The following is a 27,870-nucleotide window of genomic DNA, read 5'->3' on the forward strand; positions in this document are numbered from 1 at the left end:
GGTGCTCCACTATATCTAAACCCACAGCATGCACAACCCGAGGGCACCGTTCCCAGCACAAACCCCGCCGCTCTGGACCCCGCGTGGCCCAGAGAGCAGGGAGCCATTGCCCGGCTGGCGGCCAGTCCACGGCCCCCAGCGGCACTAGGAGTTCCAGTCCTGCACTATCTTCAGGTAGTTGCTCTTCACCGTGGGGCCGCTCAGCCGCGCCAGCATCTCCACATCCCCTTTTGCTTTTCTCTCCCTGGGAACGACACCAAGAGGGTTTTGTTCTCTCACATTCAGGCTTCTGTGGCAGCCCTGGGCAAGCGTGCAGACCCCACCCCCACCCCCCCAGAACAGAAGCTGACCACCCAGGAGACCACCGTGGCCCCACGGAGTAGATGGAGACCAAAGGGGGCTCAGACATGGCTTCAAAGTGCCCTGGTCCAGCCACATGGTAGACGTGCCCCCCCCAGCCCTTCCTCCTGCCAGCCACACCCTCGTATGGCCCCTCTCTCACTGGACCAGGCCTGGTCTGTGCCGTCAATAGAACAAGGCACGGGGCGGGGTGTCAGTTTCTAGGCTAAAGAATGAATGTGTGCGTGTGTGTGTGCGTGTGTGTGTGCCCGCGTCCATTGGCCTGTCTGTCCCTCTCCTGTCACTGTTTTGGGGGGATGCCACATGTCCATTCACAGCACCGGAAGCCTCCTGTCTGCAGCCAGGTGAGTGGGCACAGACGCAGGTCCAACAGCTCCTCCCCCAACCACTTAACTGAGGACTCACAGCCAGACCCTTCCCGTGAAACCACGCCCACATGAACCCGCCACCAGCAGGAGATTCTGCACAGGAAACAGATGCTTGTCACCGGGCTGCCTGTCACACCGCAATAGACAGAGAACACACCACGCGTGGCTCCAACCTTCCCCCCAAATCCACCACTGCGGGGACGCAACAGCGTCAGAGTGCCTCGTACTCAGTGTCCGATTCCCCCGTCCCAGTGGAACCTCCATGAGAAGACGCCGAGCTGGCGTAACAGACAGGGAAACAGAGGCTTAGGGTGGCAAAGAGACGGCTGGTGAGACGGAAGAACAGACGTGGGTGCCTGTCGCTTCTCGGCCTTTTGGCTAGGATCAAGTGTAGATGCAGGTGCCCAAGACAGAGCAGGCAGGAGGAGAAGGAAGCAAAGGCCAGACAGCAGAACCCAGTCCCCGTCTCTGTCAGATCAAAGCAGGAGCCGGGGTTTGAACCGTGACCGCAGACCCCAGGCAGCGAGGTGGGAACGTGGCAGCGTCTCCCTGTCCCGGAGCCAGGGTTTGAACCGTGACCGCAAACGCCAGGCAGCGAGGTGGGAGCGTGATGGCGTCTCCCTGTCCCGGAGCCGGGGTTTGAACCGTGACCGCAGACCCCAGGCAGCGAGGTGGGAACGTGGCACGTCTCCCTGTCCCGGAGCTGGGGTTTGAACCATGGCCGCAGACCCCAGGCAGTGAGGTGGGAACGTGGCACGTCTCCCCGTCCCGGAGCTGGGGTTTGAACCGTGACTGCAGACCCCAGGCAGCGAGGTGGGAACGTGGCATGTCTCCCCATCCCGGAGCCGGGGTTTGAACCGTGACCGCAGACCCCAGGCAGCGAGGTGGGAGCGTGGCAGCGAGGTGGGAACGTGGCACGTCTCCCTGTCCCGGAGCTTTCCCTGGGCGGCCCGAGCAGAGACTCACAGGAGGACCTTGTCCCTCTGCCGTTGGCTCGGGAAGGCCCCGACCAGGGTGAGCATGCCCAGGAGGCCGATGCTGTTCTTGCTCAAGTCCAGGTACCGCAGGCTGGGGTTGCTGAGCAGCATGGAGGACATGGCCGAGCAGCAGACCGAGGTGAACAGGCACTGCTCCAGCCTGTGGGCCAGAAAGAGACGCGGCTAAGTCCACGAGCCCTGGCACCTACGTGGCCGGACCCGCACAGGGTTCCAGGCTCCTGGCTTCACCCTAACCCAGCCCCAGCTCTTGCAGCCATTTGTGAACCGGTGGATGGAAGACCTCCTTCTCTCCATCACTCTGCCTTTCAAATAAATAAAGTAAGTATTTAGCTGGCGCCGCGGCTCACTAGGCTAATCCTCTGCCTTGCGGCGCCGGCACACCGGGTTCTAGTCCCGGTCGGGGCGCCGGATTCTGTCCCGGTTGCCCCCCTTCCAGGCCAGCTCTCTGCTGTGGCCAGGGAGTGCAGTGGAGGATGGCCCAGGTGCTTGGGCCCTGCACCCCATGGGAGACCAGGAGAAGCACCTGGCTCCTGCCATCGGATCAGTGCGGTGCGCTGGCCGCAGTGCGCCGGCCACAGCGGCCATTGGAGGGTGAACCAACGGCAAAGGAAGACCTTTCTCTCTCTCACTGTCCACTCTGCCTGTCAAAAAAAAATAAATAAATAAAAAATAAATAAATAAATAAAGTAAGTATTTAAAAATGAAAGAATAGGCTGTGGAATCCCTTACTCTGAGAAGCCCTGAGCCCGATGTATCTTTCAAAAAATGGACTGTAACTACTTTTCTTTGCTCATTGAACAAAATCTTTACTCGTCCATCTCTGTGCCTGGCACTGGGTATTGTGGGCACAGCAGTGCGTTAGCAAGACGGACACCATCCTGGGCTCCCCAGAACTCACAGCTGCCTGGGCACAGAGGGAATTGGGGACCAGGTAAACGCAGCTGTCCCCCAGAGACTGTGGGGCTTGGCTCCAAAATCTGCGTGTGGTCAAGCCCCGTATAGGAAATGCCACGCTGTGCCCACTCTCCCGTGCACTTGCTGTCCTGCAGATGGCCGCTAACACCATGACGGTAAATGCCATGCAAACAGTGACAGCACACTGCTCAGCAATTAATGACAAGACACGACCGTAACGTGTTCAGTAGATGCAGCAATTTGCCGTGGACGTGGACATGCAGACCCAGAGCCGCCGGTCACTCCAGTACTGTGGCTTCGTCACGCCACTGTGCGAAGTGTTCTGGTCCCTCGTGAGTTAGTCACTGTGTGCTGCCACACAGCACTCACGGCAGACCGGGAGAAACAGACTCACAGCACACGAGAACACCGTGTGCCACAGATTCATCGCCCGTGTGTAAGAGGGAAGGGCCCAGCCCTGGACCCCATCCTGGGACATGGAGCACGAGCTCTCTAAGGAGCCAGGCTACACCCTCTGCCCACCCCCAGGTCGTGCGTTTATGGATTCACCAACCCCGGGTCTGAAACATTAAACTCATCTGTGCTGAACCCCGACAGTCTTTCCCCCTTGCCCTTGCTCCCTACAGAATAAAGGACAACACCGATTTCTGCAGTATTCACGTCACGTTAGGACTTGCAGATGATCCAGGGAGAGCTGGAAGTGTATGGGAGACGTGCGCAGGGGACATGAGGGGACTTCAATAAGCTGGTGGGAATGGAATTTAAAGATAAGTTTATCAGGGCTGGTGCTGTGGCATAGCAGGTAGAGCCACTGCCTGCAGTGCCGGCATCCCGTATGGGCATCGGTTCGAGCCCTGGCTGCTCCACTTCCAACCCAGCTCTGTGCTGTGCCCTGGGAAAGCAGTAGAAGATGGCCCAAGTCCTTGGGCCCCTGCACCCATGTGGGAGACCTGGAAGAAGCTCCTGGCTCCTGGCTTTGGATCAGCCCAGCTCTGGCCATTGTGGGCATTTGGGGACAACGGCTAAGCACAGATGGATTGCTGGGTCCCACACTCCGAGTTTGCGATTGCACAGGTCTGGGGTGGGCCCTCCAGCCTCAGGTCATGGAGCTGGATGCCAGCGCACTCTGCCCTCCCCCGTCCGGAGGGAGCTCTGTGGACGGCTGCGCTGCTCTGGGGCAGGGCCCGGGGCACTTACTCCAGGACCTGCAAGCTGCAGTCAGGGTTCTTCAGGGCCTCGCAGAGCAGGGTGACCCCCTTGTCCATCAGGCTGTTGAAGCTGAGGTCCAGACTCCTCAGGGTTTGACTTTGACAGAGGACAGAGGCCACGTCCTGGCAGCAGGCAGAGGTCAGAGCGCATTTTCTCAGCCTGCAGAGAAACACAGGCCAGGGTCATGGGCGCCCGGTCCAGGCGGATGGAGGGAGAGGTGCCCAGCGCTCCACGGCCAGGCGGCGGCCAGGTGGAAAGAGAGCAGCTTCAAGACTCTAGGCACATAGGGGAGGGGGAGGGAAGGAAAGCATGGATGGGTGGTCCTGATGTACCCACAGCACAGGGTGTGCACCCGTCGGAAGGTCACTCCTCCCCAGGATGTGACCACAGCACAGGGCAAGCACCTGTCGGAAGGTCACACTGTCCCAGGATGTGACCACAGCACAGGGTGTGCACCCGTCGGAAGGTCACACTGTCCCAGGATGTGACCACAGCACAGGGTGTGCACCCGTCGGAAGGTCACACTGTCCCAGGATGTGACCACAGCACAGGGTGTGCACCCATCGGAAGGTCACACTGTCCCCAGGATGTGACCACAGCACAGGGTGAGCACCTGTCAGAAGGTCACTCCTCCCCAGGATGTGACCACAGCACAGGGTGTGCACCCGTCGGAAGGTCACACTGTCCCAGGATGTGACCACAGCACAGGGTGAGCACCTGTCAGAAGGTCACACTGTCCCCAGGATGTGACCACAGCACAGGGTGAGCACCTGTCAGAAGGTCACACTGCCCCAGGATGTGACCACAGCACAGGGTGTACACCCATCGGAAGGTCACACTGTCCCAGGATGTGACCACAGCACAGGGTGTGCACCCATCGGAAGGTCACTGTCCCCAGGATGTGACCACAGCACAGGGTGTGCACCCGTCGGAAGGTCACTGTCCCAGGATGTGACCACAGCACAGGGTGTGCACCCGTCGGAAGGTCACTGTCCCCAGGATGTGACCACAGCACAGGGCAAGCACCTGTCGGAAGGTCACACTGTCCCAGGATGTGACCACAGCACAGGGTGTGCACCCGTCGGAAGGTCACACTGTCCCAGGATGTGACCACAGCACAGGGTGTGCACCCGTCGGAAGGTCACACTGTCCCAGGATGTGACCACAGCACAGGGTGTGCACCCGTCGGAAGGTCACACTGTCCCAGGATGTGACCACAGCACAGGGTGAGCACCTGTCAGAAGGTCACACTGTCCCCAGGATGTGACCACAGCACAGGGTGAGCACCTGTCAGAAGGTCACACTGCCCCAGGATGTGACCACAGCACAGGGTGTACACCCATCGGAAGGTCACACTGTCCCAGGATGTGACCACAGCACAGGGTGTGCACCCATCGGAAGGTCACTGTCCCCAGGATGTGACCACAGCACAGGGTGTGCACCCGTCGGAAGGTCACTGTCCCAGGATGTGACCACAGCACAGGGTGTGCACCCGTCGGAAGGTCACTGCCCCAGGATGTGACCACAGCACAGGGTGTGCACCCATCAGAAGGTCACTGTCCCAGGATGTGACCACAGCACAGGGTGAGCACCCGTCGGAAGGTCACACTATCCCCAGGATGTGACCACAGCACAGGGTGTGCACCCATCAGAAGGTCACTGTCCCAGGATGTGACCACAGCACAGGGTGTGCACCCGTCGGAAGGTCACACTGTCCCCAGGATGTGACCACAGCACAGGGTGTGCACCCGTCGGAAGGTCACACTGTCCCCAGGATGTGACCAGAGCACAGGGTGTGCACCCGTTGGAAGGTCACACTATCCCCAGGATGTGACCACAGCACAGGTGTGCACCCGTCAGAAGGTCACACCTTCCCCAGAAATACACACGAGTATTGTTCATCAAAAAACAAAGCAAAACATTTAAGGAGATGAAAATGCTGACAAACTGGATTTGATCGCCACACATTGAATCCACGCATTGCATTGTCACACTGTCCCCCTTAGATGTGACACCAACACAAAATTAAAATCAACCACCATGTGCCGGCGCCACGGCTCACTAGGCTAATCCTCCGCCTAGCGGCGCCGGCACACCGGGTTCTAGTCCCGGTTGCCCCTCTTCCAGGCCAGCTCTCTGCTGTGGCCCGGGAGTGCAGTGGAGGATGGCCCAGGTGCTTGGGCCCTGCACCCCATGGGAGACCAGGAGAAGCACCTGGCTCCTGGCTCCTGCCATTGGATCAGTGCGGTGCGCTGGCTGCAGCGCACCGGCCACAGCGGCCATTGGAGGGTGAACCAACGGCAAAGGAAGACCTTTCTTTCTCTCTCTCTCACTGTCCACTCTGCCTGTCAAAAAAAAAAAAACAAACAAACAAACAAAAAAAACTCAACCACAACACCATTACATTATATTTCCTTTTGTGTGTGTGTGTGTGTGTGTGTAAATCAGCTTTCTCAAGAGGTAGTCACCATGTACAGTATGCACTCCACTGGTCTCATAGAGTTGTGCGATCATGACAACAACCAGTGTTGGAACATTTTCCTCCACCCGTAGACTCCACTCCGCACCTGCTCCCTCTCCACGCCTTCTCTGCTCAGTCACCCACTGCCCGCCCTCCCTGTGGACTTGGACACATCCTACAAAGGGACTCATCCCTCCGTGCTCGGCTGTCTCCCTCCGTTCAGCACAGTTTCTCCTGAGTCACCCTCGCCATGGCACGGGCTAGCACTTCTTTCCCTGGCAGGGTGGGGCAACGTCCCCGTTTGGAGAGGGCGCCCTGCACGTCGCTCGCCTATCGTGAACAATGCGCCGTGATCATCTGTACACAGGGCTCCGTGTGCGTGTGGGCTTTCGATCCTCTCATGTACAGTCCTAAAAGCGGGCCTGGGGCTCAAGCAGTCTCTGCTTCCACTACTGGGAGCCCCGAGACTGTTTGCCAAAGCAGGGTGCCGTCTTCTGCCTCTTTTTGGGGAGCTAGATGCATCAGTGGTGTAGGGGGTCTTTTATGCCACTTCACGCGCCTTGCTTCAGGCTTCAGGCACTGAACCTGGCGCTGGGGATTCCTTCTGGCAAGGCCTCTGCCTCTGATGCTCATATTTTAATGTGAGACAAAAACCAAAGAAGAAAGTTAGGTATTGTGGGTCCCGGGATGTCCCGGTAGACCAGTTATCTGAAGCTACTCAGAGACGTGGGAGAGGGAGGCTGCTATCTGGTTCTACAGTCATCGCACACGATAGGCAGGGCTTGATGCACAACAGACACACACAATCTCTGAATTTAAGCAGGAAAAAGCCAACGTGTGGTTTCCCCTGGAAGGAACTTTAAAGCACTGGGTTAGAGAAACACAGCACCTTGTAACTGAGCGGTTTTTATGGAGCAGGGGTTAAGCACCCGTGATGCCGTGGGGAGAATGAGGAGAACAGAGTGCGAGCTTGGCCAGCAGCAGATCAGAACTCTCCTGAGACAGCAGCAGGTTCTCAGAGTCAGGGCGTCTGCCTGCCAGCACCCATCTCCTCATACTTCTGTGGAGCCTTGTCTTGTGTGGGGACAGCCGCTCACCTCTCTCCCCTGATGACAAAGGAGAGGAAGACTCCCTTTCCCGGGTTGCCACTAGTCAGGGGACACAGGTGTGACATGGACTCGCCCCTCAGAGGTGACATCCCTGAGGAACGGGGCACAGGAATGCAGCCTGAACCCTGAGTTCCGAGGGACTGTCACAGGCTCGCCCCCCGTGAACGCTGTAGCTGGGAGATCCTGCCCTGCAAGGGGCCTGGGAGCTGTCGCGTCCCTTTCTTCCTGCTGGATACAGTTCCTCCAACTTCTTCTTCTTTTTTTTTGGACAGGCAGAGTTAGACAGTGAGAGAGAGACAGAGGGAAAGGTCTTCCTTCCATTGGTTCACCCCCCAAAATGGCCGTCATGGCCGGTGCTGTGCCGATCCGAAGCCAGGAGTCAGGTGCCTCCTCCTGGTCTCCCATGCAGTGCAGGGGCCCAAGCACCTGGGCCATCCTCCACTGCCTTCCCGGGCCACAGCAGAGAGCTGGACTGGAAGAGGGGCAACCAGGACAGAACTGGCGCCCCAACCGGGACTAGAACCCGGAGTACTTGCGCCGCAGGTGGAGGATTAGCCTAGTGAGCCGCGGCGCCAGCCAGTTCCTCCAACTTCTGCTAAGCCTGTGAAGGAGCTCCTCCTGTGCACCCAGCCCCCTCTCACGCCTGAGCTACCTGCATCTGGCTCTGTCCCAGGCAGTCACACACCTGGCTGAGAGCTGGGTTGGGACCGTCTATGCAACTGACATCCTCTGTCACGCTCACGTACAAGCTGTGAGATTCAGTCACCGTGATGTCCCCTGAAGAGGCCAGACCGCCCCCACCACAAGCATCCCACACACTGTAGGCTGCTGTCCAGTGTCGCACCACCCTGCCTCTTTCTCTGCTCCTTTTGTAGGGTGTCCAGTTTTCTTCCCAACACAGGGAGCGGTGGTTCTAGAATCAGGATCCTGCTCTCTGATGACGGCTCGCCATAAAGCTTCAGGTAGACCCTGAGACACTTCCCCTGGACGGTCACCTACAGCCCTGACGGTGGCCTTGCTCCACGCTCACCTCCAAGCCTGCTCTGAAGCCCTGGCAACCGGTCATCCCCTGTGTGTGGACCTGACTTGGACATGGCTTTCAGAGCAGTGCCACCGGTGCTTCAGGGCGCATCGTACAGACGACCAACACGCCTGCATTTCACAGGTCGTGCACGTGTCTCTGGTTTTCCACCTTGAAATGAAATACAAGAATGGAACAAAGCCGCCATCAGCTGCATGCGTTCTCCCTCTCCTCCCAGTTTTGCTCAGGAAATGCTATTTCCCTACATGGCCCACGTGCCCTAAGGAAGCTGATGGCACCCCAGCTACGGCGGTTCCTCTGGATGCCCTAAGTGTACCCCATCTTCTTAGCAACTTGTTCATCCAGGGCAGTACCGCCTTTGTCAGTGAGGACAGAGGGGAAATCTGCAGAACCCCCTGGGACATGTCTGCTGTACTCCCTAGGGAGCTTCCCAAGTCTCCTCCTCCCCCTCCGAATCTTGCAATCTTACACGGAGCTCCAGCAACGGCTCAGGCCACCCTGTTGTAAGACTTAGCTGGAGGTGAGACTCGCTCGGGAAAAAGAGCCATGGCGGCCTCGGGGACCAGCCGCGAAGGCTGCTCCGTCTCTGCCCCTCTGGGTCCTTGACCCAGCAAACGTCTCTGCTGCTCAAGGCAGTTGGGTGTGAGATAGACAAAAGCACTCTGCCACCTAAGGGGAGTCATTTAGAATTCACGACCGGGTAAGAGAAACACGAGAGGTTCTCAGTTAGTATTTACCAGGGAACTTCACAAGTTTGTAGAAAAATGGAGTTGAAAGGTAAGTTCCCACTGCTGCCAGACTTTGGTTTGCAATTTACAGACTTTTCCTCAGTACCTGTTCCCTGAGCTTTCTGAGGAGTCCCCGTTTTCTGGCCCATGCCGTGGAGTTGGCAGTGACCTCTTAAAGCCGGGTGTGAGCTCACGAGGAGTCATCTGGTCTCAGGGGCCTGAGGCTGACCCAGAGATGGGGACATACCTGACGGCGGAGGTCCCCAAGCTCTCTCGGTTCACACGCCTTTAGCGGCTTGGTAATTTTTCAGGTACTCCTTGTTTTCCATTAAATTCTGTGATACTCCCAAGACCATAACTCCTGCAAGCCCAGCTTTGCAGAGAAATGATGCCATCAGAGGGAATGTAGCGCGATCTGACGTCGGACTATCCCCAGTGAGTGAAGATGGATGTCAACATCCCTCAAACTCAACGTGTCCCGTAGGTCCTGCGAGTTCACTGCTGGGTGCCACGGCACAGTTTGAGAACCCTGCCACTAGCAAATTTGCCTCTGAAACGGAAGTGGTAACGGCGTCTCCTCTCTGCTCTCAGCATCAGAACAATGCCACACAGAGTTGCAAGAGAAAACCCTTGGGGACTTACACCAGCCTCTGCAGAGGACACGCTAGTTGTTCTAGGGCCTTCCAGATAGGCTTCACCCCTTCATCCCCCAAGGGGTTATCTGCCAAGCTCAGGTGTGACAGCATCTTGCTTTGCTGGAGAGAGGAGGCGAGACGTTCGCAGGCAAGCCCTGTGAGGTTACAAGTCTCCAGCCTGTGGGAGGAACACACGGACAGTAACTCCCTCATTCCTGGTCTTGGACCGGGGGCGAGCACTCCCTCTGAAGGCACAAGCCTCCCCACACCTCTGCTGGCGCCTCCTAAAGAAAGGGTAGCGGCTTTGCTTGGAGGATGGCAGTTGAAGGAATTGTGGGTTAGAGAGAGAGTGGCACAAAGAGAGTAAAAGGGAAGACAGAGAGGCCATCGGTGACCACAGTGCACTAGCCGACACAGATAACCCAGGAGGTTACATGTGTTAAGGCGTTAGGAAAACAGAAAGCTGAGTGCACTATATGACCAGGCAAATGTAAGAGAACAAGAAAGTGGCCCTTAGTCACTGAGGAGACATGAACTGTCAAAACAAGAACCCACTGTTTTTGTTCAACATAATCGCAAGAACACCAAGACGCCTGACAGTAATGAGCTGAGTGAGAATCTGGAGCTTCCGGAACTTTCTACCCACTGCTGATGGGACTGGAATTGGTACAGCCTGGAAATCCGCCAGGAAGCACATCCCAGCAATTCTTCCCTTAGGCTGCTCACTGTAGCATGCATGCACACGTGTGCACATGCATGTGTGCACATGTAGCTGGCCACAGGAGGCAGCCCAGACCTCACGTGCACATAGGACGGATAACGAACATGCGTGGTCACAGAAACATCACTGGGCAGTAATGGCTGCAGGAGCAGCTGCACGCTGATGGGTCCTAAAGTGCTGATCAGAAAATGAGCGTGGAGCAGTGGCTGCCATTTATGTCACATTGAAAGCCATGTGAACCATATGGTGCCCTGTTGAAGGACGAACGTGCTGTAGCACAAGTAAACTAGGAGTCTGCCCAACCTAATTCAAGATGGCTGCCTAACTAGGAGTCTGCCCAACCTAATTCAAGATGGCTGCCTAACTAGGAGTCTGCCCAACCTAATTCAAGATGGCTGCCTAACTAGGCGTCTGCCCAACCTAATTCAAGATGGCTGCCTAACTAGGAGTCTGCCCAACCTAATTCAAGATGGCTGCCTAACTAGGAGTCTGCCCAACCTAATTCAAGATGGCTGCCTAACTAGGAGTCTGCCCAACCTAATTCAAGATGGCTGCCTAACTAGGAGTCTGCCCAACCTAATTCAAGATGGCTGCCTAACTAGGAGTCTGCCCAACCTAATTCAAGATGGCTGCCTAACTAGGAGTCTGCCCAACCTAATTCAAGATGGCTGCCTTACTAGGAGTCTGCCCAACCTAATTCAAGATGGCTGCCTAACTAGGCGTCTGCCCAACCTAATTCAAGATGGCTGCCTAACTAGGCATCTGCCCAACCTAATTCAAGATGGCCACCACGGAGGTAGGGCTGGGCCGTCTGCACAAGTTGGGGGAGAGCAGACAGTACCGATGAAGTGTACTTAGCAAACTGGACAGTGGATACTCGGGGCTCATGGTAATCACATATTCTAGGACATTAGGTGCACACATATACCCTCATGTGGATTTTTTCCTCTCTCTTGGCTGGACTCTTAGGGACTGATTTATATGATCAGGGCAGCATAACGCTTACATTTGCTTCAATATATATGCCTTCCCCCATGACTGCTCTTTTCCCAGAAGCACCGAGTCTACTCCAAAGAGGAACAAGAGCGAGACTTACGACAGCCGTTCCAGTCGACTCGCTGACACATAATTCGCCATGAACGACTCCAGGGGGTTTCTTTTCAGCAGCAAAGTCCCCAGGTGGATGTCATTTTGTAGACCCTTGGCAAGGTCAATCCAATCTTCAGGGGTGGCCATGCAGTATTCCAGCCTGCAGAAGCCACGGCCAAGGCTGAGCCCAGCCCCCAGGGAAAAGGGCAGCTGGCTGGCCACCCAGCCCCTTGGCTGCCTCACGTCCTTGCTTCAGAACAGGAGGCTGACCCTGCAGGCTATCTCCAACTTCCCCAGCCCGTAAACCTGCATGGAGGCCAGCATCCCACGTTATCCATGGATAACGGTAAACGCTTGGGGCCGCCACCGCGTGGGACGGGAGTGTTATATTTACAAAGCCCTTTAATTGAGAAGCACAGACACAGAGAGAGTGAGACAGACAGACCAACAGACAAGGTAGAGACATCTCTCATCTGCTGGGCTACTCCCCAAAGGCCTGCAGCAGCAGGGCTAGGCCAGGCTGAAGCCCAAAGTCTGGAACCCATGCTGGGTCTCCCACACGGGGGCTGAGGCTCGGCCACTTGAACCATCACTTGTTGTCTCCCGGGATGAGCATTAGTGGACAGCTAGACGCAGGAGTGGAGCTGGGACTTGAACCTACATCACTGGGTGGCTTACCTGCTAGCCAGTGCCTATCTCTGTGTTAGCTAATGTCTAGCAGGTGCCGTTTTCACAATGGGCTCACGAAATTCCTGAATGTTGAACAACTGGCTCTTGCAAACCAGGATGAGTTCATAGTGGGGACCCAGGTTCCCCAGTACCGGGTGCACCGGGAACTTTATAAAGCTGTCCTGTGGACGTGGGTGAAACCAACAGCAGACAGATGGAAGGACGCAAGACGGGCAGACAGAGCCTCCAGCCACCCCCTGCCCAGGGCCAGGGTCCCCTGAACGCAGCCTCACCTCAGGCACTGCAGAGCACACTGGGGGTGTCTCAGGGCTGCACACAGGTCCCTCATGGCCTCCGTGCCCACTTCCGTGTACTGTATTTCCAAGCAACTCAGATGACGGTTTTCCACCAACACGCAGAACAAGTCCTCGTGCAGCACGCTGGGGCCCAAGTGTCTCAACCTGGAGCAGGAAGCAGCATCTCAGGCCCCCGGGGCGCCCACAGTCCCGACATCCTATGGCCATCACTGGGCCGCTTAGGTCACGCAAGGCCTCTCGGGGTAGCCGACAGTTAGGCAAGGGCTTGGGGCCGGGCGTTGACCTGGTGGCTAAGATGCTAGCAGGGGGTGTGTGGAGACGGGGAGGGGGAAATGGAGAGGGTGTGGTGACTAGGGACAAACACAGAGTCAGCTGGGGGAGTGGGTGCCAGCGTTTGGCAGCACAGGGTGGGGGACTCCGTCAGCCATCTAGTGGCCATCCCACAGCAGCCAGCAGAGAGGATGTCCCCGAGATGATGGGTATACCAGTTGCCCTGACCCGATCATCACACAGCACCCCAGAGCTACGTCCAGTAATCCAGCAAAGACAGAGACTTGATGCCACCCTTGGAAATACGACACCGAGCATGGGTGCTTCCTGGAGCCTGAGCAGAGAAGGGGCGAGAAGGGCTTCGCGGGAGGCCCCGCACTCACGAGAGCTTCTGGAGTTTGCACTGCGGGTGCCTCAGCGCAGCCGCCAGCACCTTCACTAGCGGGGCCTCCAAGATGCTCTTGGTCAGGGTCAGCACCGCGAGGCCCTCGTTGGTGGTGAGCACGGAGCAGATGTCTTGCCACCACTGGTACTGCATGTCACTCTCCTGTATCCTGCGCGCGGGGGCAAACAGGAAACGGTGCTGCAAATTCAGGGGCTCCCCACCCCGGTTACGGCTCAGAGCCCTCCCCGCCTCCCTCGGTGCCAGGTTCCCATTCCCCCGGCCGGGGCGGGGGGGCACGCTCTCAGGAAGCAGCCTGCATATCCATGAGGGCCAGGGATGGCATTGTATCTTTTTTTTTTTATTATTTTTGACAGGCAGAGTGGACAGTGAAAGAGAGAGACAGAGAGAAAGGTCTTCCTTTGCCGTTGGTTCACCCTCCAATGGCCGCCGCAGCCGGCACACCACACTGATCCGATGGCAGGAGCAGGTGCTTCTCCTGGTCTCCCATGGGGTGCAGGGCCCAAGCACTTGGGCCATCCTCCACTGCACTCCCGGGCCACAGCAGAGAGCTGGCCTGGAAGAGGGGCAACCGGGACAGAATCTGGCACCCCAACCGGGACTAGAACCCGGTGTGCCGGCGCCGCAAGGCGAAGGATTAGCCTAGTGAGCCACGGCGCCGCGGCATTGTATCTTACAGCCCAATCCTCACTCAAGTATAGAGAGAGGAAAAACACCCCATATAGGGGAAGATGAAGTGAGTGCAGGATGGGAGGGCCGTGGCCTGTCTGCTGCTCCTGGCTGTGGGTGGGACCACGCTCGGTCTGCAGGGGCAGGGCGGGGGGTGTTGTGCAAATTTCGATGCACCTCAACTTAACAGATTTGTGTATGTTTTTTTTTTTAATTTGACAGGCAGAGTTAGACAGTGAGAGAGAGACATAGAGAAAGGTCTTCTTCTGTTGGTTCACCCCCCAAATGGCCGCTATGGCTGGCGCTGCACTGATCTGAAGCCAGGAGCCAGGTGCTTCTCCTGGTCTCCCATGCAGGTGCAGGGCCCAAGCACTTGGGCCATCCTCCACTGCCTTCCCGGGCCACAGCAGAGAGCTGGCCTGGAAGAGGAGCAACCGGGACAGAATCCGGTGCCCATATGGGATGCCGGCGCTGCAGATGGAGGATTAACCAAGAGAGCCACGGCGCCGGCCCTGTGTATGTTTCATAGTAGGTTACTTATACCCAAAAATGTTATGCACCCACACCCACAACACACCTATCACAGTGGGTGCATTTTTTTTTTCAAATTGTTGTGAATCTCCCCCCAAAAATTCCCTCCCTAAAAATCCCACAGCTAAGTGGCCCTGCAGAGGTCAAGCCTGGGCTGCGTGCAAACTTCAGCAGCAAGATACATGGGACACCTGAAGGCTTATCAGCTACCTGGGAGGGAGCCCAGCTGGCCCAGAGACCTCGGGCAAGCCCGAGGAACACGGTACTTACTCAGCCGCGTGGAGCGAGTCCCCAGGGCCCGGCCACCACACCTGTGAGAAATTCACCATGAGCGTCAGCTCCACCTCCTGCAAGCGTCGACAGCGCTTAAGGCAGAACGCGGAGAGCTGAACATCTTTATTGCTTTGCATCTTCAAAACGGCTTTACGGTAGCCCGAGAGGGCCTGGCTGACGTAGTCCTCCTCCCGGACCTCCGTCAGGCAGTAGAACAGCTGCGGGACCCCACAGCACAGAGCAGGCAGGTCACCTTCAAGCAGCAAGGACACGGTCTGCAACACCTTCCTCTTGTTTCCCCAGGACAGCTCGCAGTGGAACACCCGCCTCACCATGGCGGCGCACGAGACGTTGAAAAGGCCAAACAAGAACATCCCCATGTGAGCCAGGTGGCTTCTGCTGCCGCCGGGACTTGCGATCAGGTACTGGATGTCTCCGTGGCCCAGCAAGTGGAAGGGCGTGGGCCGCCCTGGGAAATAGAGGACGTGGAACAGAGCCGCGAGAAACTCCTGGAAAACGGCGAAGGCAAAGGTGTACCGGGGCTCTTCGCCTTCCACTTCCTGGAGGATGTCCGCGCCGAGAAAACTGGAGACGTCCAGCTCATCCACCTTGGCTTCCTCCAGATCCTCCTTACCGAACACCCACTTCATGCTCCACATGCCCAGGGCAGCCAGGTGGCACAGCCCCTCCAGGTGCTCCAGGTGAGTCCTGCCGGGCAGGGGCTCCGCCCTGAAAGGGAACAAGCTGGAGACGTACAGGGCGACCACGGCGGTGGCGTTGGGACAAGCCTCGGCCAGGTCCACTCCGGCCTGCATTTGCTGTCTCAGACAGGAGCCGACCATCCAGCACAGCGCGGGGACCCGGCACAGGGAGAAGAGGATGGTGTTCCTCCTGGCAAAGTCCACCGCGCGCTCGCCCTCCTCCGTGTTCCCGAAATACGTCCGCAGGTACCGGATTTTCTCCATCATGGTAAACCCTCGGAGGGTGACAAAAAAGGGGCTCTTCAGCAGGGGCCTCACCACCCACCACGAGTTCATTCGCATGGTCAGAAGCACGCTGGCCTCGGGCAGCATCGTCTTGTTCAGCAAGCTGCTCAGGAGAACGGCCCCGGGCAGCTTGCGGCTCCAGTCGGCGCTCAGCTCGCGCTGTCTCACGAAGAGGGGCCGGGTGAGTTTCTCGAAGCCGTCGAAGAGGAGCAGAAGCTGGTCCGGCTTGGACAAAATCTTCGACACGAGAGCCTGGCACCCTGGCCACTGGCGCGCAATCAGCTCCGAGCAGCTCTGCTCCCCGACGCCAGTCACCTCTTGGCACTGGAAGTAGAACACGAACCAGCCCTTGTGGACGTAGAACTGATTCCTCGCCCACGCCACCATCAGCTTTCTGGCCAGGGTTGTCTTCCCAACGCCAGGAGCGCCGTCTATGATGATCGTCTTGGCTGGTCTCCCCTGGGGTTTTCTGGGTAGGAACAGACAGGGTAAGAACGTCTTGTGCTTGTGCACTTCTTGGTAAAAGAAGTCCACGCGGTTCCCAGGCCAAGCAATACGGTCCCATTCGGGGAAAAACTTCCGCAACACACACAGCTTATACTCTCGTAGTTGATCTAGACCGGCGAGGCGGGAGAGACACAGGGCACGGCATCAGTTATTCACGGGAAGAAGCAGAGCAAGGGAGAGTGGCAGAGACCTCGTGCTCTTCCTGCTACGAGCCAGAGCTCACAGAGAACCCAGCCCCAAGTGGCTTACGCAAAGCGAGACTTGCTTGTTGACCCCCGCAGCACGTGGGGTCTGTGTGCAAAGCTGTGGGAGTGGAAGCAATGACTCAGCAGTCTCAGGGCCAAGGGCACCGGGCTCTCTCGGTCCTTTGTCCATAGGCTGCTGCAGTTGGCTTTAGCTGTGCTAGTGGCAATGGTGTCAGAAATACTGGGGAGAGGGGACGTGCTATTGGCTCCCGTCTGCTTTCATCAGCACAGACAGAACCGCCCACTCATGCCTCACGGTCAAACACTGTCACTGAATGAGCCCCACCTCTAACAAGGCGAGAGAACAAGCATGGCCCGGGAGATGGCCACACTCCGCCCGTACGTAACATCGGGCTTCGTTAGCGTACAGGGTGGAATTCTTCAGGTAGGCAGCTACGAGGATGTCGTAAACCTCTGTCCTAATCTGTGACTCTCTCTCTCTCTCCCTCTCTCCCTCTCCCGCCTCCTCAGCTGCGAGCTGCACCAGGATCACCCGCAGCCTGGTTCCCACTGTGTCCCTGGTCTCCGGGCAGAGGGAAGCCTTCGGGAAGTCCGTGATCTGCTTATTAGCACCTCTGGACCTCCAGCGAGTCACAGACCTCTCAGCCTCACACCTCTAGAATCAGAGCCGAGTTCACCACGTGACGCACGGCCCTGTTCGAATCACCAGGCTCTCGGGATCTACAGTGGGGCTCTGATGGCGCGAGCTGACCACCCACAGGCACACTGAAATGGCCTGGACCCTTCGCTCCCTCCCGCCTCGTTTCCTTGCACGATGTTTCACACCTACGTAATTTGGGCTCTCTCTGGAATCCCAATCTGAGGACCCTGGAGCATGAGGGAAGGAGGAGTGGATTCAATTTCCACATTCCCTTGCCAATCATTCCTATTCTGGCAACAGCGTTCCAGTTTTTCTTTGGACAACTGTCCCATCCCACCCTCAGTCCGTTAAACTGGACTGTGCCTCTGGGTCCTGTACCCACGGATTCCATCAACAGAGGACTGAACATACTTGAAGAAAAGATTACACTGATACTGAAAATGGATAGCATTTTCTTCCCATCATTCCCCAAACAGCACACTGTAACTGTTACTATGGCGTGCACGTTGTATTCACTATTTCACGTGCTCTAAGGATGATTGAAAACGTCTGGAAAGAAGTGCGTAGGTTCTAGGTAAGCACGGCACCACCTTACATAGGCACTGGGACATCTGAGGATTTGGGTGGTCAGACCGTTTCCCTACGGACACCAAGGGACTACTGTACTTGTCTTAGCCAACCAGAATGTTCCATTCACTAAGGAGCACATGGCCCCATTCAGCTGTGGTTTTTGTTGGAAATCCTGGACAATAATCCCTCTCTTTCTGCCGGTGTTGCCTACAGACACTACAGATGCTTCACGCAGCCGGTGGCAAAGCTGCCACCACGTGAGGGAGACACTGATCCCGCACAAGGCTCCCAGTTCACGGCAGAGAGCAGGTGACAGGAGGAGGTGCCGTGCCTCAGGGAAGCGGTCTGAGCCCTGCATGCTTCTGTCCAACTTCTGACCAGCAGAAGCACTGGACGTGCCAACCCACAGTCCGCCTGGATCGGCCAGAGGAGCTTCCCACCCCGACCCACGCCCGTTTTCCACCAGACGGCCACGGTCACATACCCACTTCTTCTTTCTCCAACTTCAGTAGCACTTCTTCATTCGATACCAATGTAGGCAGCAAGGCTGGAACAGACAAGGAAGGGGACTGTCCACGGGGCTGACGGATTTATGTCACAGGGGAGCCACGTGGCGGCCAGGGACCTGTGAGTCTCACTCTGCCAGCGGCCCCTCTGTTCAGGGAGACAGACATCTCCTGGGTCTCCTTCACGCGACTTTAGGAAACGGGAAAGTGCTCTGCTTTGTGACCCTGCGCCCAGCCGAGCACTGAGGGGCCAGTATATACAGGTTAAGAGTCCCTTATCCAAGCACGGGGACGAGGAGTATCTGGGGCTGTTCCCCAAGTTTTAGGGTATTTGCATAGAAATGACAAGTTATCTTGGGGATGGGGTCCAACTCTAAGCACACACTCACTCACGTTTTAATTATAATAATATAATTGCAATTATATTATTATATATTATTTATAATATTATATACTTATCACATATATAATATATACCATGCATTATATTATATATAATATAATTATTTTAATTATAATAAAATTAATGTAATATATTAGTATAATTAATAATACAGTATATATATATGATAATATGTGATTAGTCCACTGATTAATGAATAATAACCTTATTCTATGTGTGTTTTTGCTTAGAGATGCACTAGCCAATACCTGCTGTTGACTTACTAATGTTGAACTCAGGGCCAGCTGCATCGAAGTCTGTAACTAGGATTTCCCCACGATGCACGGCACAGCCTCTCTGCCCTTGGGAAGAGTGGGTGGTGCTGCACCGCCCCGTTTGGCACCGTCTTACACGGCAAAGCCACCAATCAAAGGCGCGAAAGTGGCACTAACCAGATCACGCAGAGGCTATTTGCTTTCGGGGTGAGAATGCAAAGCCGAAGGCAGAACACGGCCTGCTTTGGCCTCCCTGGAGCACGCGTGGCGCTCAGCCCAAGGTTCCTAAGCTTGTGAGGCTCTGCGCAGGTCGAGGCTTGGCCTTGAAAGCCTGAGGTTGTGCCTGGGGAGGTTACAGACGCATTTAGCAAGCAGGCAAATTCACGGGAGAGGAGCGCATGAATTCTGAGGGCCGGCTGCCCACCCCCCACGCCCACACTGCTCTGTCCTCCGTCCCCTCAGGTCCCAGACAGCGCTAGCATTTCCACTCCTGAACACCTGCCGATCCCCCACCTCTGAGACGCGAGACTCCGTGAGCCTTTCCTGCCTCATCCAGCCAATCTCCTTCTTGCAGCTCTTTCCCCGTTTGTTAGCCCAGCCTCAGGGTCCGTGCCCTCAGGAGGACTTCCTGGGCCACCGTACGGAGAGCGTCCCTCCTCGCCATCACTTATGCCCAGTTTTTGCTGGTAAAGACTGTAGAGTTTGCATCTTATTCCTTCTTGTTGGTACGAACCTTGACTTCGTGCAACGTCAGCTATTAGTGGAGGGGTGATGCCACCTCAATCCATGTTAGTGCACTTGTCCCCTTTGCTTTTCAACAGTCAGGTTTGGCTTTATGTCTGGGTGCTCCATGGCTCTCCGTGCAGTTATGTCCCAGTAATCCACCATCAACTAAAAATATCATGCATCAAAAATGCACTGGGGGTGCGCTGGCCGCAGCGCGCCAGCGTGGCGGACATTAGAGGGTGAACCAACGGCAAAGGAAGACCTTTCTCTCCATCTCTCTCTCTCTCACTGTCCACTCTGCCTGTCAAAAAAATACACTGGGTACAGCTGACTCAGCACACACCACAGCCTACAACATGTGCACTGGGACAGCTGACTCAGCACACACCACAGCCTACAACATGTGCACTGGGACAGCTGACTCAGCACACACCACAGCCTACAACATGTGCACTGGGACAGCTGACTCAGCACACACCACAGCCTAGCAACATGTGCACTGGGACAGCTGACTCAGCACACACCACAGCCTACAACATGTGCACTGGGACAGCTGACTCAGCACACACCACAGCCTACAACATGTGCACTGGGACAGCTGACTCAGCACACACCACAGCCTAGCAACATGTGCACTGGGACAGCTGACTCAGCACACACCACAGCCTACAACATGTGCACTGGGACAGCTGACTCAGCACACACCACAGCCTACAACATGTGCACTGGGACAGCTGACTCAGCACACACCACAGCCTACAACATGTGCACTGGGACAGCTGACTCAGCACACACCACAGCCTAGCAACATGTGCACTGGGACAGCTGACTCAGCACACACCACAGCCTACAACATGTGCACTGGGACAGCTGACTCAGCATACACCACAGCCTACAACATGTGCACTGGGACAGCTGACTCAGCACACACCACAGCCTACAACATGTGCACTGGGACAGCTGATTCAGCACCACCACAGCCTAGCAACACGTGCACTGGGTACAGCTGACTCAGCACACACCACAGCTGAACAACATGTGCACTGGGACAGCTGACTCAGCACACACCACAGCCTACAACATGTGCACTGGGACAGCTGACTCAGCACACACCACAGCCTACAACATGTGCACTGGGACAGCTGACTCAGCACACACCACAGCCTACAACATGTGCACTGGGACAGCTGACTCAGCACACACCACAGCCTACAACACGTGCACTGGGTACAGCTGACTCAGCACACACCACAGCCTACAACATGTGTACTGGGACAGCTGATTCAGCACCACCACAGCCTACAACATGTGCACTGTACAGCTGACTCAGCACACACCACAGCTGAACTACATGTGCACTGGGACAGCTGACTGAGCACACACCACAGCCTACAACATGTGCACTGGGACAGCTGACTCAGCACACACCACAGCCTACAACATGTGCACTGGGACAGCTGACTCAGCACACACCACAGCCTACAACATGTGCACTGGGACAGCTGACTCAGCACACACCACAGCCTAGCAACATGTGCACTGGGACAGCTGACTCAGCATACACCACAGCCTACAACATGTGCACTGCACAGCTGACTCAGCACCACCACAGCCTACAACATGTGCACTGGGACAGCTGACTCAGCACACACCACAGCCTACAACATGTGCACTGGGACAGCTGACTCAGCATACACCACAGCCTACAACATGTGCACTGGGACAGCTGACTCAGCACACACCACAGCCTACAACATGTGCACTGGGACAGCTGACTCAGCACACACCATAGCTGAACAACATGTGCACTGGGTACAGCTGACTCAGCACACACCACAGCCTACAACATGTGCACTGGGTACTATCTTCCTGGCAAACATCACAGCTTAGCAACACGGCGCTGGAGAGCACTGCTGGTTCCCCCTTGTGACTATGTAACTGACTGGAGTTGTGGCCAACGCCCAGATTCGAGAGTTCGGTTGCACGTATATGTGGTCTGGGAAACGATGGACATTCAACGCTTGCAGCTCTGAGTGGGCACTTCACTTGCTGTTGTGCCACTGTCGAGTGGGGACCCTTACGCTGAACACCCCAGGTTGGGGACGCTCTGTATGTGGGGGTGTCCCCGGCAGGGGGGGTTAAAGCTGCCGTCTCCCCCTGTGGGGCTGATCCTCTGCTGTTATGAAGTGGCCCTTCGTAGAATGTCATCCTCTCGCCCGAACCACTTCATTTCTGTCATCGTGACTGCAGCAGCTGTGTTCTGTGGGAGTTTTCACCGTAGCTGCTCCCCATCACTGCTCTTCCTCCTTTTCCACGGTGTTATGTAAAGCTCATCTCCTGGAAGCAGTACCCAGTCCCCATCAGCTTTGAAAAGTACGTCAGGATGGCAGACTGTGGGTCCATCACCCACCGTTTGCTTTTTTTTTTTTTTTTTTGACAGGCGGAGTGGACAGTGAAAGAGAGAGACAGAGAGAAAGGTCTTCCTTTGCCATTGGTTCACCCTCCAATGGCCACCGCAGCCGGCACACCGCGCTGATTCGATGGCAGGAGCCAGGTGCTTCTCCTGGTCTCCCATGGGGTGCAGGGCCCAAGCACTTGGGCCATCCTCCACTGCCCTCCCTGGCCACAGCAGAGAGCTGGCCTGGAAGAGGGGCAACTGGGACAGAATCCGGCAACCCGACCGGGACTAGAACCCGGTGTGCCGGCGCCGCAAGGCAGAGGATTAGCCTAGTGAGCCGCGGCACCGTCCTCCGTTTGCTTTCTTGTTCCGGTGGCCGATAAGGCACAGAGCAGCCGGTGTAGTCAGTGCCCCTCCCTCCCTGCTTCCAGTGGATTCCCAGCTGCGGGTTGACACCATTGGAAGAACACACGGATACTGAAAACGCGGAGATCTCTTCCCCTCAACAGTGTAGCCTATCGGTTATCTATACAGCGTCTCACAGACCCAGCTACTGTAAGTAATGCGGAGATGATGAGGAATCGGTGGTAAGATGTGTGTGGACGCTGTGCACACACCACACCGTCTTCCACCAGGGACGCGAGCCGTGGCGGGGGTCCTGACACCAATGCCCTTGGACACCATGGGGTCGCTGCACTGGATTCTGGAGCCCAAGGCCACCCCCATGTTGTACGCTGGACCGCCACTCACCATTCAGCTCCTTCTGGACGAGAAAGCACATGTTCTGCTGGTTCATCTTGGCGAAGAGGTTGTGGGTCACATCCCAGGCTTGCCGGCCAGGGAAGTACTGGGTGAGGAAGTGAGCCAGCTCCGCCCAGCTGGCCGTCTCCAGCTGCTCCCCGGCGGGCTGGGCGGAGATGCTGAACTGCCTCACCAGAAGCTGCTTGAACTGCCGCAGCTCCTCCTTGCTCAGGTACAGCAGGTAGAGCATGAGCCCTTTCTCGTACGGCGACGCGGAGCAGCACGAGGTGATCCAGAAGGGGAGAAAGGAGGCGTACACGACCGAAGAGGAGAGCGCGCTGGGCCCCGGGATCGCGTCGCTCATCCTCGCTCCAGGCCAGGCAGCACAAAGACAGCCGATCAGAGAGACCCGAGACCTGCGGAGACGCGACACGAGAAAGAGAACAAACCCACCGTCACAACCTAATCGCCTCCCAGTGCATCACCCCGCAGGTGTTAGTACATTACACTTTATAATATAGGATTACATTACTCTGTTTGGCGAAACCCATCCAGGTCATAGAACAGTCGCTGCCTGTTCCCTCACTCAAACGTTTCGATGTTGAGTAGGTGTCACGCTGTCTACTTTAGCAAAGAACACAGGACATCCTTGCCCTTGGGGAGCCGGCATTTCAGGGCACCCCAAAGGGGACACACACGGCGGAGAAAAGAAAGCCAAGAAAGGGAACTGGAAGCAAGAGAAAGGATGCTGCCCTTCGCGAAAGGCTGATAAAGTGTCCACGGAAACAGGGACACCTGAGCCAAGGCCGGCAGCAGGTGAGGAGGCCGTGGGCGGGCCCTGTGGATGTCAGACGGAAGAGTCCCATGAGACGGAGGGGCACTCATCGAGGCACGGAGGTCAGAGTGTGCCTGGAGATGTCTGAGAAGCAGGAAGGGAGCCGGTGTGGGAGCCAGAGGATGGGGAAGCCGAGAGCAGTGAGGACGCTTTTGGTAGCTTTGCTCTCCTCTGAGGCAGGAGCCACTGGCGGCCTTGAGAAGACCCACACGGAATTGTCCTCTGCACAGCCTTTTCGGCTCCTGATCCGAGAATGAGGTGGAAGCAGGAAGCCTGACAGGAAGCCCGGGGTGGTGACCCAGATGGGTGGTAACGGTGGAAGTGTTGAGAACGGGCCATCGAAGAGCAAGTCAATGAGATGTTGGTATTGAGGCAAAACTCACGTGACATGAAGTGGGCCATTTGAAACTGTACAATCCAGTGCTGCTTGGTCATTCACGATGTTGTATACAGCCGGCAATTCCATCTACAGGCGTGTGCCACAGGGTGACACTTGGCCAGCAGGGGACGTTGTCTTTGTGGTGGTCTCCTGAGATTGTCTCAGCAGGTGGCGCTGTAGCCGCCTTAGTCCGCGGAAGTGCCGCCTGTGATGCTGGCACAGTGACTAACAATGTGTTTCCGGGAACAAGTCCCTGTCATTAAGCACACATCCCATACGATAGTGCACGCCCACTAAGCCTCCACTCTCCACCCCTAACCTCTGGCCATCACCAACTTGCCTTCTGTTCCTACGGACTTACACATCCTAGCTATTTTCTATAAACGCAGTCAGAGCCACGAGGGCTTGCCGATGATTTCCTCAGGTGTAAGGTGTAAGAGAGAGGGAGTGGCCACCATGTGTGCAAGGATTTATCAGCCTGGGCTAGCAGAAGGCTGCTGCTGCCATTACTGGAAATGTGGAAGACCAAACCATGGGCTTCAAGAGCTGAGTTGTGGACATTTTTTTTTTTTTGACAGGCAGAGTGGACAGTGAGAGAGAGAGAGACAGAGAGAAAGGTCTTCCTTTTGCCGTTGGTTCACCCTCCAATGGCCGCCGGGGCCAGTGCGCTGCGGCCGGTGCACCATGCTGATCCGATGACAGGAGCCAGGAGCCAGGTGCTTCTCCTGGTCTCCCATGCAGGTGCAGGGCCCAAGCACCTGGGCCATCCTCCACTGCACTCCCGGGCCACAGCAGAGAGCTAGCCTGGAAGAGGGGCAACCAGGACAGAATCCGGTGCCCCATCCGGGACTAGAACCCGGTGTGCCGGCACCGCAAGGCGGAGGATTAGCCTAGTGAGCCACGGCACCGGCCTGAGTTGTGGACATTTAAAGCAGCCTATTCCTTATGAAACGGAGATGCCAAGCAGGGAGCTGGAATTCAAGAGAGAAGCCTGGACTGGAGACAGGGCCTTAGTGCTTTCTTTGGGATTAAATCACAGAGAGGAAGCAAGGCCACCGAAGTGTGGGTTCAGGAAGAAGAGGGAAGGTGTCCAAAGCTGGATCTGGGCACACCAGCGTGTGGAGGTCTCCTGGCGAGCAGCGGAGGAGGTGGAGGGTGGAGAAGCCAGCGCGGCAGCATGGAATCGGAGAGGGGACGTCCTGGCAGCCGCCCCTTGCACGGAGAAGGTCAGCGGAGCGAGAGCTTGGAGGAGACTCAAGCAGGACTCAGGGCCCTCGTGTGACGCAGGCTGAGGCTCTCTGGGGGCTGAGCAGGAGGAGACTGAGAGGGGAGAAGGGGGCGGAGGCATTGCAGGAGATGGTGCTGTGGCCGAGGACCTGGCTGCTGGGAGACAGCCGGCACGCAGACAGCTTTGACTTCTCAGTGAGGCGCTCCCTGTAACTCACGTCTGCGGACTTTCTCATCGCGGTCCCACGGTGTGTATTTTCACATGGCGCACATTCAAGAAACTATTTAAAATTTATCTTAATTTACAAATAAACACAGTAAAGCAATGCAACGTGATGCGTTATTTCAAATTATTTGTTTTAAAATGATGCTCTGTATAAGATAAAACGCCATTTTAATCGTTTTTAAGCAGCTCATTGGCGCTAAGGTCACTTGCTTTGTGCGACTGTCAGCACGATGCATCTCCAGGGCCCTTCCATCATTCTGCACAGAAACTCTGAACCCTTTAAACGGCATCTCCTTGCTCTCCACATCTTTCGCCCCCCACTCCCTGGTAATCTCTGTTCTACTTTCTGATTTTTTTTTAAAGATGTACTTATTTGAAAGGCAGAGTTACAGAGAGAAGGAGAGACAGAGACCGTTGATCCGCTGCTTCACTTCTCAAATGGCAACAACAACTGGGGTTGGGCCAGGCCAAAGCCAGGAGCTTCTTCCAGGTGTCCCACGTGGGCAGCAGGGGCCGTCTTCTGTCCCGAGATCATTAGCAGGGGGCTGCATAGGAAGAGGAGCAGCCGGGACTTGAACCAGCACCCACGTGGGATGCCGGTGTCGCAGGTGGTGGCTTATGCTGACCGCTGTCTCTGGTTTGGATTGTTCTAGGTGCCTCATAGCAGACGGGCGCATGCAATATTTGTCCTTTCGTGTCTGCCTTGCGTCACCCAGTGTGAGGTTTCAAGGTTCCCCGTGCTCCACCACGGATCTGTACCGCAGCCCTTCTGAAGAGGGAGTTGTACTGCATTCTGTGTGTACCAGATTTCTCACTTAGCTCTCCATGGGTATGTGGATTCTTTCCACTCTTTGGCTATTGTGAGCAATGGTGTACAGCGTTCGAGTCCCGGCTTGCAGTCCCACTGTGTATATCCCTGGGCTGGACCTGCCCTCCTGCACGGGCAGTGTATGCTTAACTCTGTGCAGAACTGCTACCCTGCATTCCCTACCCCATTTCCTGTCAGCGACACACTGCCATTCCACGTCCTCCACGTTCTTGCCAACACTTGTAACTTAAAAAAAATACTAGCTATCCTAATGGATAAACATTCAAGGGGGCCAGCGCTATGGCACAGCGGGTTAATGCCCTGGCCTGAAGCGCCAGCATCCCATATGGGCGCTGGTTTGAGACCCGGCTGCTCCACTTCCGATCCAGCTCTCTGCTGTGGCCTGGGAAAGCAGAAGATGGCCCAAGTCCTTGGGACCCTGCACCCACGTGGGAGACCTGGAAGAAATTCCTGGTCTTGGCTTCGGATTGGCGTAGCTCTGGCTGTTGTGGCCATCTGGGGAGTGAACCATCGCCGCTTCTCTCTCTGTGTAACTCTGACTTTCAAATTAATAAATAAATCTTTAAAAAAAATCATTTGAGCTTACTCTCCGTCTGGCTCAGTGGTAGAATCTTAACCACTCAGACTCACTTTAAATTTCCACAAGATTCCTGTCACCTGATCCTTTCTACTCCACTGTGCAAAAGAGAAAACTGAGATTTCGCTGGGTTGGGAAAACTCACCCAGGGGCTGGCCTTGTGGTGCAGCGGGTTAAAACACCACACGAGATGCTGGCATCTCAAATGAGAGTGCCGGTTCGAGTCCCAGCTGCTCCACTTCCAATGCAGACTCCTGCTAAGGTGCCTGGGAAGCGGCAGAAGATGGCCCAAGGGCTTGGGTCCCTGCCAGTCCTGGGTGCAGTTCCCGGCTCTTGGCTGTAGCCTGCAGCGCCCTGGCTGCCGCTGCCATGTGGGGAGTGAATCAGCAGATGGAAGACTTCTGTCTCTGTCACTCTGCCTTCCAAATAAATAAATGAAACTTAGAAAAAAGAAAACCCAGCCAAAGCTGCCAGTGAACCAGTCTTCAGAAACCAGCAAGAGGCGCCCCGAGCGCTGCCCAAACTCCCTGGCGGGGCCACAGGGTGCAGCGGGGCTTGTGAACTCCCACTTCCTCCTGGGCTGGTGCCGCCCAGTTCTCCTTGGCATCCTCGGCTATTTCGCCGTCGTCTCCGAATACGAGGAGGCCCGACTCCATCTCCCGGTGGGTCTGGGGATCTCTTCCGGCTCTGCCTCTCTCTTGGCTAGCAAAAGTCTCAGAGCTGGAAGAGAATCTGCGAATGTAGAGCGCCCCCCCTTGAGAGACAGAGGCCGGCAAGGACTTTCATCCAGGAGGGCCGGTCACTTTCAGAGCGGAATCGCTGGTCTTGGCATTTTCAGTACAGGTCTGTTTGGGTTTGGTGAACCAGTGGATCTGTCTTTGCGGCCATTAAGAAAATGGGTCAACACGGAAAATAGTAGGTAAACAGAGGGAAAACATAATAATAAGGAAAAAAACTCACTCACCCCAGAAGGAATTAGGCTTCCTGGCTCCTTCCTGTCAAAACTGTCTCTCAAAGCTGAAAGAAAAAAGCACTGAGCCCGTTCCTTGCCGAAGCTCTTATAGGCTTTGGGGCATCCGGCAGCTGACATCCT

The 27,870-nt window shown here is 56.1% G+C and overlaps 1 protein-coding gene across 1 annotated transcript; it reads right to left on the reverse strand.

The window, feature by feature from the left end:
- NLRP8 (NLR family pyrin domain containing 8) lies at positions 1-27,870 on the reverse strand. The gene is made up of 11 exons (XM_089320019.1): positions 27,742-27,870; positions 22,714-23,120; positions 18,161-18,223; positions 14,765-16,367; positions 13,275-13,445; positions 12,598-12,765; positions 11,643-11,795; positions 9,833-10,003; positions 3,839-4,009; positions 1,695-1,865; positions 1-244 (listed from the first exon to the last, which is right to left on the reverse strand). Exons 2-11 carry the CDS (start codon positions 23,066-23,068, stop codon positions 145-147), a joined length of 3,126 nt encoding a protein of 1,041 aa, XP_089176145.1. The 5' UTR covers positions 23,069-23,120; positions 27,742-27,870; the 3' UTR covers positions 1-144.

The sequence above is a fragment of the Oryctolagus cuniculus genome, chromosome 18, assembly GCF_051225735.1.
Source record: "Oryctolagus cuniculus isolate XC-2025 breed Fujian yellow rabbit chromosome 18, ASM5122573v1, whole genome shotgun sequence".
NCBI classification, from domain to species: Eukaryota; Metazoa; Chordata; class Mammalia; order Lagomorpha; family Leporidae; genus Oryctolagus; species Oryctolagus cuniculus.